Raw genomic sequence first — 11,952 nt, 5'->3', positions numbered from 1 at the left:
GTGATCTTGCACTGTTTCCACTTTGGATGGGTCACCCAAGTAGTGACGCAAGTAATGCATCAAAATACGTTGCATTGAGATACTCACGTTTTGATGCAATAGAATTAGATGGTTACTTATCTGGAAATTTGTTACAGTAAACCACACTAAAGCAGCTTATGAAAATCAAAAACGAGTGGCAATTATCTTCGCAAAGGAGTTCACTCCCTTAATATTTATGGAGCCAACGAGATATTTGGATTCGCCTTTGCAGCAATCAGTGCCTGATAGGTATCAAGTGGATGCTTCTGCATAGAACTTAAGGAGAAATCCCAGAGAAAAAAGACTGATTTCAACTTCTACTGGAATTGAAGCCACTCTGTGTCCTCCTGCTGCGAATTCCATAAAAGAGGAAAACGCAACGTCTAGTAAGAACTGGAAGGAAGGGAAACATAGCAAGGAGGATGAGAAAAATGTGATGAATCAATGGATCAATCAGGTCCAAAAGTTGGATCACTTGCGCTTGCCGAACCGTCTACTCCGGTTCTGGTACGCCAGCAGGGCTTCTTTAAATTGAACAAACCCAAAGTCTGGCCATAAAGAGTCTACAAAATAAAGCTCTGAATATGCTATCTGCCAAAGTAGGAAATTACTAAGTCGCTGCTCCCCACTCGTACGTATCAACAAATCTGGGTTGCGCGCTTCACCAAGCCAGCTCGTCTTCATCTCTTCATCAATCACAGCCTCGTTTATGTCTGAGGAGCTCATTTCCCCAGCCTCCACTTTGGCCGCCAGCCTCTGGCAGGCGTTGGTAATATCATACCTGCCACTGTAGCTCAGGGCTATGCAAAATTTGAGGCCGGTATTATGTTTTGTGCGTTCATCCAATGTTGATACCATGTTCCTCAAGGACTCGGGCAACGACCTCAAATCGCCCATGCAATGCACGCGAACGTTCTCCCTGCTTCACCGCAAGAGTCCCCCTAGTTAAACCCCAAGCCAGCTGGTAAAGCAGCTTAACGAAGCACACTACAACAAGACATCAAGTGTTCACAAAGTTTTCTAATTCAATTGGTCTCCAGTTCATCAGAAACACTTACTTAGCTAGAATGCTCAGCTCGTTCTTTAAAACATTCTCGAACAATAGCATCAAGAAGTCGACCTCCGTCTGTAGCAGAATCCCAACAGAATCAACTCAAAGAATCATGTGAATGCCAATAGAAACTGTAAACCCTGAACGATCAAACCCTATGTCAGAAATAAACTGCTAACACGAAGGGACTGGGGATGTCACCTTTGGTCTCAACCAATTCTCGGTGGAGAAAGCAAAGACGGTAAGAACTTTGATGCCCCATGTATGAGCCAGCTTGACGACTTCCTTGAGCGATCGTACCCCGGCTTCATGCCCCATGCTTGCAGGCAGTCCCCTCCGCTCAGCCCATCTTGAATTGCCATCCATGATGATGGCAACATGCTTCGGTAACGCAGAGGGGTTGAGCTCTTCTGGCAGTTCCGGTACTTCGTCAGAGTCTACTGGCACCTGTAACGAAGATTTCCACGCTTATTAGGCATCGTTTGGTGTAATTCAAAAGCATGTGTGCAAAGAACTAGCTAAAAGGATTTGTACAAAGAAATTTATGTTGAATATTGAAGCAAAGCTTCACAAAATTTTCATACATGCTTTGCCAGTGCCCCAAAACTTACAACTACGTAACTCACCCCCTTAGAATACCGTATCTCTAAGCCTGTCAACTAAAGGTTGCTCAAACAAAAGGATGACCAACCCTGAAAATTATATTCATAGAGAAATTGCAATGACTCCGCGATTCGGTTACCTCAAAACCGTCTCCAACAGACTTCACAGGTTAGCAAACAGTGCCACAACTCACAAAGATAGAATTTTATTTTGAAAATTTCAGTAGTGTAGTCCTGTATTAAAAATCATGATAGTTACCAAAGCAGTGGTAACATGCTCATCCTTAATCTGTCAACCACGAGATTGAGGCACGTCCCAGGGTTGAGGCTACTAGAAATGATAGACAAGCCACATGAGGTGGATCGATCCTTCGTTCAACTAACGAGGAGGGCAAGCTCGGAAGTAAGAAAATAACTCAAATCTGCTCGAGAACAATCCACAAAATCATTTTGTAGATTAAGACGTACAAATTCTCAACTATGTCTAAGATTCAGCATACCCAGATTCTCCTGACGCTGCACCCTAGGCAACTCTGGTGGAAGTATGAGAAACAAGAAGGGACATCACTAATGCAGAGTTCTGACCAAAATCGCGATCTGAATTGGGTCTCAAGCCATCGGGGGCCGATCTAACATCCACAGTGATAAATGGATTTTTTACAAAAATAAGTAAACAATTAAATAATTCTACATGTGTGGTTAATCAGAGCAGAATAATACGCACCTGGGCCATCGGACGGGGAATCTCGTGGCTGGGTTGTAGCTTGCGCCCACTCGCATGCGTTAAGGACTCTACAGGGGCCAGGTTGCCGATAAAATCGAGAAGGACAAAGTCGGCGAGAATGAGGATACCCCAATTCTGCTGAGGGAATTGCTGGTGCTTACACACCTGAAAACGATACTCTCAATCCCCGCCACACCATCACTACTACAACATCAGCACACGCTCGCCCGATCCGCCAGTGATCCAATTCCTGCACTACCAAGAGGGCGACGAGGCAAGCACGTCCTTAGCGACAAGAAGCACCCGAAAACAGAGAAGGCAGGCGCATTGTGCAGGTCATGGGACAGACCCACCAATGATGGTGAGTAGCCTACCGAAAACGAACATACAAGTGAAGACGGAATAGGAACAGGAGATGGTACGATAAAACAACGACTGAGACAGGAAGCATGGTGAAATAGAGGCTGCGAGCAAATAAAATCGAGCACCAAACGAACACGAGCTGACGTCAAACACGATGCACCTTCTTCGCAAGCTCACTACCGTGTCCTTTCTACTCACCTTCTGATTGGCTTTGTTGCATCATCTGCACACATCACACAACGACTGCAGTGCCAGCACCTATATGTGCCAGCTATCTTAGGTCGGAGGAGGGGACCGAGATTTAAAGCTCAATGTCAAAAGGTGTAAATATAGTGTAAGCCTTACCTGGGTCGCCGCACGATATCTCCATCTAAATAAATGTTGTTCCGTCGAGTTATGGTCACCAGGTTTATTTTCAATATGCATTAGTAATATTACAGACACCTGTTTGAAGTTGATCGATAATATTATCAGAATTTGTTGATTGGAAATATTCGAATAGCCTCAGGATTTTTTTTAATCTTTTAGAATAAGCTAAAGGTACAGTGACAGCGGCCGATGGTTTAGTGAGCAAGGGGGATTGGGGAAGAATTTTCGGATTCTGGGCTGGGTTCATGGATAGAGGAAATGTTTTGTTGGGAGGTCTTGAAAGTGAGGAGGAGTGAGGAGAATTGGGGTATAACCCAATTATTCGGCATTAGGTCAATGTATTGGTGAGGAGTGCACAATGAATTAGGTGATGGGGAAGACGATGAAATGTGCACGATGCTCATGGCTCGGTTTGGAAACTCTCCAAGCCCAGAGCACAAGCATTTGTGTGCGATCGTGCAAGCTATGGTGGGAGAATTGCAGGAACAGTCGTTGGATCCCACTTCGACTGCCTATTTTGCTGCCTCCATAAGTTGTTTGAATCGCCAGGCTGCGAGTGGAGCAACTCGGAACGAAGTTATTACCACCGCATTGTGTGCGTTTCTGGCTATGGTACTGCATGAAGTGCCTGCCTCGCTGCTGAGGTCGAAAAGTGATGCAGCCCTGAAGCTTTTGGTAAGATTACTGACGACGAACCCTTAGAGCGCCAGCATTGCAAAAGCCGTGTTACCTGGTTTGGAGGTTGTGATTTGTGGTGCTGATACGTCGATTGGATTATGGCTGCTTTCGCATTCAATTGCCTCTTCCAATTCTGCATTGATCAACGCCTCAAGGTTCACAAGAGGGTGTAATTGTGAATGATTGAGGTGCAATCCAACCCTCAACGTAATCTACCCCTAGAAACACTAAGTGAAATTGTGTTGAATCTCTTTGAGTAATTCCTTGATTCCGTCTCTAAATGCGTGTCTGCGAAGAGTGAAAACTTGTCGAACTCTTCCAAAGGCTATGTGGAGGTTTTACACATGCTTGGTGCCTTAAAGCAATTGCTACCGCTCTTCGCAGCCAAATCCATTTGCCGCACTCTCCCTTACTTGGCCCAACTTTACCAGCTCCGTCAACCCATAGTTACACGAAGTGTTTTTTACATGCTTCAAGTTCTATGCATGAATTCCACTGTCGGTATTCCATCCGGAGCATTAGATGAGATTTTAGATCGGTCAGAGGTTCTCCCTGCTAGCGGGGGGAAGTGTAGGTCAGTGGACGAGATTACCATGGTTTCTCTGATATCGCAGTACGGTTTTGAGAAGCTCTGGAAGTCGGACAGGAGCTTGTGCATTACAATGCTTCTGGCTGCGCTTCATTCTTGAACCGGGCTCTTGGGTTCCGAAGAAGAGGAGATAGTGTTTGGTGCAGCTGAGAGTATGCGTAACCTGATTTGGAGTTGTATTGACGAAGCCATGCTCCAGCAAGGAGTTAACCAGTGCTAGTTGCACTGTGAGAGGCAGAAGCTGAATGGGGATTTGACACCGATTGAAAGGATAGGTGCGTCTGTACTGAGTTATTTGGGATACCAACACAGAAGTGCTTGGGACATGTCCCTGTACGTTGTGTCTGCACTTTTTGGTAATTTGGGAGAGTCTTCCGCTATCTTGATGGCAAGCACGGTGAAAGCGTTGGGCAATCTTCAAAGTGTACCTGATGAGGATACGGCTTGCTGTAAGCAGCTGCACAGTGCACTCAGACCAATGGTATCTGCCGTGGATTCGTTGAAGTTTTTGGCAATACCTCCATTGGAGATGGATAGGGAGAAACTCACAGATTGTGGGCCTTGGCTTCTATCTACACTAAAGCACCACATAGTGTGACTTTCACCTTATTTTTCCTTCAGTGTGCAACTATCCATCCGACACTGCCACGAGCTGTAGCCCTATTGCGTAAAGATGGGGATCTGCTCACCGAAGGGCCAGAGTTGAGAGGCTTCGTATGCTCCAGTTTAAAGATTCTGGTGGCTCAGTATAGAAAGGCTAGAGTAAACCACGACGGAAGTGAACATTGGGGGCAAGATCACTGAGGGTTCAGAGGACTTGAGCGTTGCCGAACAACGAGCCAGCTTGGTACACTCCCGAAGCTGCAGCCGTAAACTTAAAAGCCATTGCTAGACACTCCCTCAATTCCTTGCCTCTTCTGCTCAATCTTTTCCTTGCATCACCAGGGTCTCTGGATAGCACCACAGGGAAGAGGAAATGGAATCACAGACATATTTTCTGATGATCACCCTGAATATGCTGCAATCCGAGCTGGACGAAGCTCCGGACGTGGAGGTGGCAAAGACTCGAAAGACAGATCAGGCAGCGGGCCAAGAAAAGCGAGGAAAGTGAACAACGTAAGCAAGAGGTGGTTTTACATGGAAGATGGGTACGTGAGCATGAAGAGCAAAGCAGTGGGTGATGTTAGGAATTGGGGGACGCTAGATTCGCTAGATTTTTTACACATACTCACCTCTGGATCCCAAGATTCTGAACAGGCAAGAGGCGAAGAGGAATGCAGGAACAAACGGCATGGGCAGCGTGGTGAAGTCGGCTAAGAATATGCAGGGCAGGAGCACTAAGGGAAAGTTTTAGCCACGAAACCTTCGAAATTTATGAGGCAGAAGACTAGCAAAGGTCAGAACTTAATGTGCAGTCTATTGATGTATGAGTGACATGTGTAAAGCCCACATCTTGAGATAGGTTTTTTCAGTGGATTTTGGCCTCAAATCAGGATTGACAGCTGATGTTATATTCTTGTTGAGTTTAGTTTCAACTCCACAAAGACGTGGAGAAAGATCCATGTCATTTAGCAGTTGAGTGAATTGAAATACTCAATATTCGTAGTTCAAATTTTTTGCTCCGAGTAGTCACAACTTTTTTCCACGGCTAGTGCTTTGCATGAAGATGTCTTCACTTTTTTTCTTTATCTTTTTCCTTTTCTGTTTTTGTTTTGTTTTGCTTTGCTTTTTTTCTTTTTCTTTTTCTTTCTGTGGAGGGGGGTTCCTTTACGACACAGGCCATGCTTTGTTTGCCTATTAGAGTCTGATTCTTCGTTTTGCGGTTCACAAACCTAACGTCCAGTTTGATACATCAAAAGAAATATGTATATATGTATGTATTTATTTATATAGATGTATAAATGCACATATATACTAGTGGAAGTTGAGGATGGAAGTAAGCTCTCATGAATTCCATATGAACTCCAATTTGTTTACGTCATTAGGCTGTATTTTGGTTGTTTTGTATTCCTGAGGAAAAGCCATCCTTCCTTACATAAGACATGGATATAGTGTTAACCTTCCAACTTTGCAACACCTCTTGTTTTAGTTTTAGATGCAGGCTCTTTTACGGTTACGACGATGAATCATAATCCGACGTATCTACCAAACTCCCAATTCGCTTTCAGTCTTCGGTCCTCAGGCGTTGAAGGTTTAGTGATCACGTGCGAACCCTTTTGTCCGAAAGATTCCGACGTTGTATCACGGATGTAACAAGATGCAGATCTAGCGTTAGGTGGGGTCGAAGGAAACAACGATGCTAGACTCGAATCTCTCATGGTCGTAGGGTCGACTCGATGCATGCATGCGCACTCCGCAGGTGCAACCAGCCAGTCAATGCACCTCGTCGATTGATCCGGAATCGTTGATGGATTTCTCTGCAGTCTGAAGTTTCCACTGCCACCCATGCAGTGTTCTGGCGCTCGGGATCGCTTTGAAGCCCACGGTCTACGATTTATGTTAGTGGTCTAGAGTATCTGTAAGGCAATGAATATAATCCAGTTACAAGGGAAGGATTCTGCCGTATAGTCGTTTGTCCTGCGAGTCTCTGTCCGCCTCAAATCAGTAACCTAGGAAGGAGAACTTGGGTGTCTAATCACCAATTTGCGGGCGAGGATTCGAGAATTCAGAGTCTAAGTCTAGCCGGAGTGGGAGTGAGAGAAGCGCGTCAGGAATGCAATTTCCCGCACGTAATAAGCTTTCTTCATGTAAGTTTGTTTCGAAGGGAGATGCATGAAGTAACATCCGTTAAGACCCGTGCATTCTTGGGGCGCTTTAGTCCCTTCTCGCTCGCAGTAGATGTACACGATAATTGTAGTTTTCGTTAGATGCACTCATCCCCGGGTGCATGGTTTTTATGCCGCAGAAGTCCGAGGTACCGGCTTACTTTCAAACTATCAATTCAGGGTTTGAAGCTTCAGAACTATGGAGAATAGAAGCCGTGGATTGCAGGAGCCATTTTTGCAATCGGAATCCGAACCATTGACTCAACAGGAACTTATTTTAACATTTGCGAATGGTGTCACGAGGTCCGTCAGCAGACGTCACGAGAGCATCTCTTGCACGCCGGAATGGATTTGGGGGGAGGTGCGGAAACAGCTTCACATTGCAGGGCCCATAGTCTGTGTGTCCATGATCCAGTACTTATTGATTGTGGTGTCACTCATGTTCGTCGGTCACTTGGGGGAGTTGCAGTTGGCCAGCGCAGCGATTGCAAGCTCCTTCGCCGGCGTGACGGGATCGACCTTGCTTCAGGGCATGGCCTCCGCCCTGGAAACTCTCTGTGGGCAATCATATGGAGCGAAGCAGTACCACATGCTGGGAATTCACATGCAACGCGCGATGCTTGTTCTGTGGCTGGTGAGCGTGCCAATCGCAGTGATGAGGTGGAACATGAACTCTTTGCTTCTATATCAGGGCCAAGACCTTGAGATCGCAGAGATGGCGGGCGAATACGCACGATACTTGGTGCCTACCCTTTTTGGACTAGCTACTTTACAGCCATTGATAAAATTTCTCCTAACACAGAGCGTGGTGCTCCCCATGGCTCTCATGTCCGGTGCCACTTTATCTGTACACATCCCTCTCTTCTGGGTGTTGGTTTTTAAGCTGGGGTTTGGACACCGCAGTGCCGCGATTGCCACCAGCATATCGACATGGTTGAATGTGGTGTTCCTAGGCTTATATGTGAAGTGTTCCTCAACGTGCAAGAGAACATGGACATCATTCTCTGGGGAAGCATTTCATGAGCTTTCAACCTTCTGTAAACTTGCTGTCCCCTCTGCCATCATGATCTGCCCCCAGTACTGGTCATTTGAAGGTCTTGTCCTCCTGTCTGGGCCTCTGCCCAACCCCCAGCTGGAGACCTCCAGTCTGTCAATCTGCTTCACAAGCGACTCTCTACTCTACATGATTCCTTTCGGCATTGGCGCTTCCGCGAGCACTCGGGTAGGAAACGAGTTGGGCGCTGGGCGACCCCAAGCTGCCAAAGCCGCGGTGATAGTGTCGGTGTCGATGGGAATGTAATTCTAAAGAGAATATGAAATCATAATTTAAACTTTTACATTTATTGATTCTTTCATTTCTAATAACAAAAATAAATAAATAAATCTTTGAAAAGCAAGATGATTTATAAAGATAAGACTAAGCAAAAATTATGCAATAACAATGTACATGTTATCTTAATGACTAATTTATATTGTAAGAACTTAAGCAAGAACATCCTCTAACAAATGCTCTTCCTGGCCAGTTGTCAATATATTTTGGAAATTGGTATTTCTACCCAAACTTTTATTATTTTCACCTATCATGGAACTACCATCATGATATAGTAGTTCTACTACATAAGGAGTTACGAATGGCATGTTGCATGTTGCATTCACAAAGGTCTATGATTTCTATCTCCTCTTTGCCTTCTTCATTTTGCCCCATGCCCTGAACCCTAAACCCCCCTAGATTCACACTTCTTAGAAATGGTTGTTATAATGAACCATAGCCAACAAGTCTAATTAATCATGTGGTCACATGAAGGGTGGAAATAGTAAAAATGTGGATGGAAATGCCAATTTCCTATTTATTTCTAAGGTTAACAAGATTCCAAGACAATGCCAATACCCGGGGGCGAATAAACAAGTCATACGCGCTTAAACCCAGGTCGTCAATCAGAAGGCGGGGGTCATCGGGTTGTGACCGGGTGTCGATCGGAACACCAGGCTCCGAATGTGTCCCCGTCGAAAGCCCTAGAGATTGTGCTCGCGGGGATTGTTGTTGTATTTGGAGCATTCTTTCCGTGGATTGTTGTTTGCAGGGGCGCACGAGGCGTGGGAAGACGTTTCGCAATGGCGGGGCTCATCAAAAACCTGCGGGTAACTAAGACTGGGCCTGGCTCTCGATCCTTGGAGGAAGCGCAGCAGCGCGCCACCGATTTCTTCCGGGAGGCTTGCAGGGCGCTGCCATCGATAATGGAGCGGTATAATTTGTACGAAGTCATCACCCTGTCGGATTTGCGATCTAAAATTGCCTCCGAGTTTCGTAAACATCATCACAACACTAATCCCAAGGTGGTTTCAATTCCCCTCCCTGAATGCAATTTTCGTGGCTAGGAACTAGGGCCTATTTTGTGCGTGTGCGTACGTGAAGTGGAGGGATGAATTTCGCGGTGGCTGTGCAGGTGATTGACATGCTAGTGTTTAAAGGACGAGAGGAACTTCAGTACTGCATTGACCATTCCAAGCAACGGCACCATTTGCTGACCCAGTATATCGTGGGAAGAGAAGGTTTAACCGGAGACGTGTTGAAGCTCGGAGAGGCCTTTAAAGGGGAGTCTGATTTTTTGAAGAATTTCTACCGAGGCAACAATTGAGGAGATCAATTTTCCCTTTGTCTGGTTTCTCACGGCAATTGTTTCTTGCATGCCCTCCTGCCTCAGAGGATTAGATTCACAAAGAAGTTTCGTTTAGTTCAATCCACTATGAACACGTTTAAATTCCTAATAAAAACCCTCTTACTGCCTTACCCAAAATGCCTTCAATTTTCTAAACTTTTTTAGTTCACCATGCTCTGCATGCTTTCTTGCACAAGCTTATCAATAATCCAAGTTTTTACTCTGCGTTTTTTTTCCCAGGATATTTAGGGTTAGGCTTCTTAAGCTGTGAGCTCTCTCTCTCCCTCTCTCTCTCTCTCTCTCTCTCTCTCTCTCATGTTTTGTGGAGTTCAAGTTAGTATGCTGTTGACGTTTATAGCCGATTCCAAGTCTCAGGAATTGCCTGTCGATGCCACCTTTAACTGGATCATTGTAGCCATTACAAAATCACAGTGGGGAAAGTCTTTAACTGGGTGGTGGACTTGGATTGTAAGCTTTATATCTGGAGTTTAGAACGAAGATGGTTGAATGAGTTTCAGCTGGTGTTGATGGCTTGGCTGTGATTTGTGATGTAGCAGTGAGTTCTAGGATCTATGTTTTTGAAGACTAAGAGGTTTAACATGGTATGCTCTGTTCTGGTAATGTCTTCATCTTTAGAATCGCTTGTGAAGTAGAATAGTAGTTAAGACCTGTTCAATGGGAGTCTTTGTAGGAGGTGGCAGATTGTTTCTTGCAGGTGGAGGACTGTTGTTGACATTGTATTTCTAGTTGAAGTAATTGACTTTTCAACGGTAGAGGCTCAATCCACTATACTAATCTATGAACTGAAGAATGTTAAATAGAACAGATGAAATAAATTCATCAGTCACCACGAGTTGAAACGCCTGACTAGTTAGTTCTCAAGGGCTATGATAAGCATAATGATAATTGAGAGTTGTTTTTATCAAAGACATATTCAATGAAAGTTTAATTTAGAAAATACAGTCTGAGACATTTATCACTGAATTTGCTTCAAAGTGCTATCAAGTATTGTGATTTGTATGTTTGCTAAAATATAAAGATGAAAGCTTTTTTACTTGATGTATAATTATTACTATATTATGATTTATTTTTTTTAAAGATAGTGTACCTCCAAATGATTATTTTAAAGCTCTTGATAAACCTAAAATAAAGAGTTGCTGAGAGAATTGAATTCATATAAAGTATTGTATAGACATGTAAACATAGTTCCATAAATTAAATATAAAAGCATAAAAAATTAAAAGTTATTTATTTCATATATATATATATATTTATATAAACTCCCTTAAACTAAGAATGATAATTTAAAACTTTATTAATTATGAGATATTATTTATTATTTATATACTATATATATTAAATTGGTAATTCATACATATTATAATTTTATTATTTATTATCCAATATACACACATATTTTATTCTTCTATTAAGTTTATTTTTACAAAAATTATGAAAAAGAATTATTAATGTTCAAGGTAAAGAATGATATTTAATTTATATTTTGAATATGGCATTGTTAGTTTCTTACTATTCATCGTCTATAGAAATTCCATTTCTTTAATATAATATTCCATAGTTATCTTTAATATGGTTGTTGCAAGGTAGAGTTAGTAATTTGTTTAAATTAATTCTTGTTTAATGAAGGCTTAGTGTGTCAAGTCAAAATCAAATCAAACTAAGCTTAGTTTTGGCACACCATTCCAACAACCCATGTCATAATATAGATATAATATTATATTTTTTTTATTTACTTTAATTTCTTAAATATAAAATATAATTTTTTAATGTAACCATTTATGTAATGATTATATGATTAATTTTAATATTTTATATTTAAGTATATAATTATAATTATTTATAAATTTTAAATGTTTACATCTAAAATTATAAAAAATATAGAATTGATCTATTTAAGTTGCAATTATAGTACAACATTAAAGCAATCATCTTTTTATGTATTAAAAGTTAAAAATAAAGTATATTAATTTATTTTAGCTTTTTTTAGAATTTAGAAAAAATTGAAGAATAAACATGTTTGACTTATAATAGTTGAAAAAATTAGAATATAATTTTAATTTATATGTGTTTATATGATTATTTTATTTTAACTTATCTTATGTAGTGAGAGAT

The 11,952-nt window shown here is 42.4% G+C and overlaps 3 protein-coding genes across 5 annotated transcripts; 2 read left to right on the top strand and 1 right to left on the bottom strand.

The window, feature by feature from the left end:
- Positions 1-444: 444 nt before the first annotated feature.
- LOC112286543 (dehydrodolichyl diphosphate synthase 2) lies at positions 445-3,211 on the bottom strand. 3 transcript variants are annotated; one of them, XM_090254947.1, is made up of 5 exons: positions 3,107-3,211; positions 2,399-2,648; positions 1,274-1,519; positions 1,080-1,147; positions 445-940 (listed from the first exon to the last, which is right to left on the bottom strand). In XM_090254947.1, the coding sequence occupies exons 2-5, from the start codon at positions 2,405-2,407 to the stop codon at positions 493-495; spliced, it is 771 nt and encodes a 256-aa protein (XP_090111073.1). In that variant the 5' UTR covers positions 2,408-2,648; positions 3,107-3,211; the 3' UTR covers positions 445-492. The 3 variants fall into 3 exon arrangements, with proteins under 3 accessions (XP_090111073.1, XP_090111071.1, XP_024384268.1); XM_090254945.1 differs by lacking the exon at positions 3,107-3,211 and adding an exon at positions 2,960-3,090; XM_024528500.3 differs by lacking the exon at positions 3,107-3,211 and having other exon boundaries at positions 2,399-2,910.
- A 2,957-nt stretch (positions 3,212-6,168) lies between these two features.
- On the top strand, positions 6,169-9,122 carry LOC112286536 (protein DETOXIFICATION 16). Its single transcript, XM_073538030.2, has 2 exons — positions 6,169-7,144; positions 7,303-9,122. The coding sequence occupies exon 2, from the start codon at positions 7,362-7,364 to the stop codon at positions 8,460-8,462; it is 1,101 nt and encodes a 366-aa protein (XP_073394131.1). The 5' UTR covers positions 6,169-7,144; positions 7,303-7,361; the 3' UTR covers positions 8,463-9,122.
- A 96-nt stretch (positions 9,123-9,218) lies between these two features.
- Positions 9,219-9,957, top strand: LOC112286554 (NADH dehydrogenase [ubiquinone] 1 alpha subcomplex subunit 6). The gene is made up of 2 exons (XM_024528523.3): positions 9,219-9,496; positions 9,607-9,957. The coding sequence occupies exons 1-2, from the start codon at positions 9,275-9,277 to the stop codon at positions 9,796-9,798; spliced, it is 414 nt and encodes a 137-aa protein (XP_024384291.1). The 5' UTR covers positions 9,219-9,274; the 3' UTR covers positions 9,799-9,957.
- Positions 9,958-11,952: the final 1,995 nt, after the last annotated feature.

The sequence above is a fragment of the Physcomitrium patens genome, chromosome 1 (genome assembly GCF_059467195.1).
Source record: "Physcomitrium patens ecotype Gransden chromosome 1, ASM5946719v1, whole genome shotgun sequence".
Lineage (NCBI taxonomy): Eukaryota > Viridiplantae > Streptophyta > Bryopsida > Funariales > Funariaceae > Physcomitrium > Physcomitrium patens.
The sequence above is the reverse complement of the archived record's forward strand: the minus strand, read 5'-3'. Positions and strand labels throughout refer to the sequence as shown.